Below are 1613 nucleotides of genomic sequence, written 5' to 3'. Positions count from 1 at the left end.
GCTCTCTAAAGTAAACGTTAAAAACCAAAGTACAAAAAAAAGATCTCTCGGATTTTTGAATAGCTTGTTCAGTTACATGAAGTACTTCCTGTCCCAAAACTTTCTCAAATTCAAGACATTTACTTCTTAAACATGACAGTCTTCTGTTTGAACCAGTCAGTCTGTTTCCATGGCAACACTGCGGGATTCCTTGGCGACCATAAGTCGCATTAGCTGACTGTGGAATTTCTCAATCTTCTTTACATCTTGAGCTTGGTCTGTTCTATACACCAAACAAACTAAATCATCTGTTACTTTAATACACAGACTCCCATCAGTATGCCTGTATTTGAGAACCACACGGGCCTTCATGGGGTCAGCGAGGTAGAGTTTCTCTGCTGCGCGGCTGAACTCCTCCCAGGCCTGGTACTGTGGCATCGCGGGCCTGGGGTGGGAGAGGTGAGGGAGGCAAGGCCACGGGGCTGAAGGCGGCGAGGGGGAAGTCGGTTCACCCACCGACAGACTTCTCGATCTCCCTCAGCCACCACCACTCGGACCTCATTGTGGTTTTGATTTGCATCTCTCTTATTGCCAGGGATTCTGAGATTTCTCCATGTGTCTGTTGGCCATCTGAATATCTTCATCTGTGAAAAGTCTTTCCATGTCTTGTCCAGTTTATAATTGTGTTATTAGTCTTTTTCTTGTGGAGGCCTCATAGAATTCGGTAAATTTTTGATATGTGATTCTTGTCTGAAATGGTATTGCCTAATACCATTCTCAGTTAGGGTTCCATTCATCAATTTTAACCTCTCCCGATTGTGCCTTTCTGACTGTATTTGGCAGTGTCTTTATACTGTAAATTAGGCCATTTTAGCTTGATCCCTGTTTGTCTCTGATGAAGTTCATGGTTTTGGATTTTATTCTCAGATTTCTGATTCACCTTGAGTTGATTTTTTGTGTATGCTGTGAGATGTGGTTCCTGTTTCAGCTTTCTACAGAGAGCAGTACAGTTTTGCCAGCATCATTTGTTGAAGAGATTATCATTTCCCCACTTGATAATCTTTATTTCCTTGTCGAATATAAGTTGACCATCGATAGTTGGGTCAATTTCTGGGTTCTCAATTTTGTTCCATTGGTCTGTGTGTCTGATATTGTACCAGTATCATGCTATTTTGGTTACTACCACTATGTCGTAGGTTTTGAGGTCAAGGAGTGCAATGCCTTCCATTTAATTTTTGTTTTTCAGAAGTTCTTAGCTTGTTCGGGGTCTCTTGCCTTTACACATACACTTGTCAATTTCCCTTTCAATCTCCTTGAAAAATGAATTTGGTATCTATATTGGAATGCATTGAACATGTAGATTGCTTTGGGAGAATTGTAATTTTCACAATATTAAGTCTTCTATCCATGAACAAGAGACATTTTTACATTTATTTAGGTCTTTTATTGTGTCTCACAAAAACATTCTGTAGTGGCGAAAAATAAAGGGGTGGGGGAAAAATATACCAAGCAAAAGGCAACCAGAAAAAAGCAGGAGTAGCCATATTAATCTCTGATAAAATAAATATCAATGTAAAAACCATCACAGAGGACAAGGAAGGTCACTACATAATGCTGAAAGGGTCAATAGAACA

General features: G+C 40.1%; 1 protein-coding gene across 1 annotated transcript; it reads right to left on the bottom strand.

Moving 5' to 3' along the window:
• Window positions 1-156: 156 nt before the first annotated feature.
• Window positions 157-417, bottom strand: LOC102861047 (signal recognition particle 9 kDa protein-like). Its single transcript, XM_006903358.1, has one exon. The coding sequence runs from the start codon at window positions 415-417 to the stop codon at window positions 157-159; it is 261 nt and encodes an 86-aa protein (XP_006903420.1).
• Window positions 418-1613: the final 1196 nt, after the last annotated feature.

The sequence above is a fragment of the Elephantulus edwardii genome, unplaced genomic scaffold (genome assembly GCF_000299155.1).
Source record: "Elephantulus edwardii isolate Elephantulus edwardi_28Jun2011 unplaced genomic scaffold, EleEdw1.0 scaffold00587, whole genome shotgun sequence".
Taxonomy (NCBI): domain Eukaryota; kingdom Metazoa; phylum Chordata; class Mammalia; order Macroscelidea; family Macroscelididae; genus Elephantulus; species Elephantulus edwardii.
This window is presented reverse-complemented; position numbering and strand designations above follow the sequence as displayed.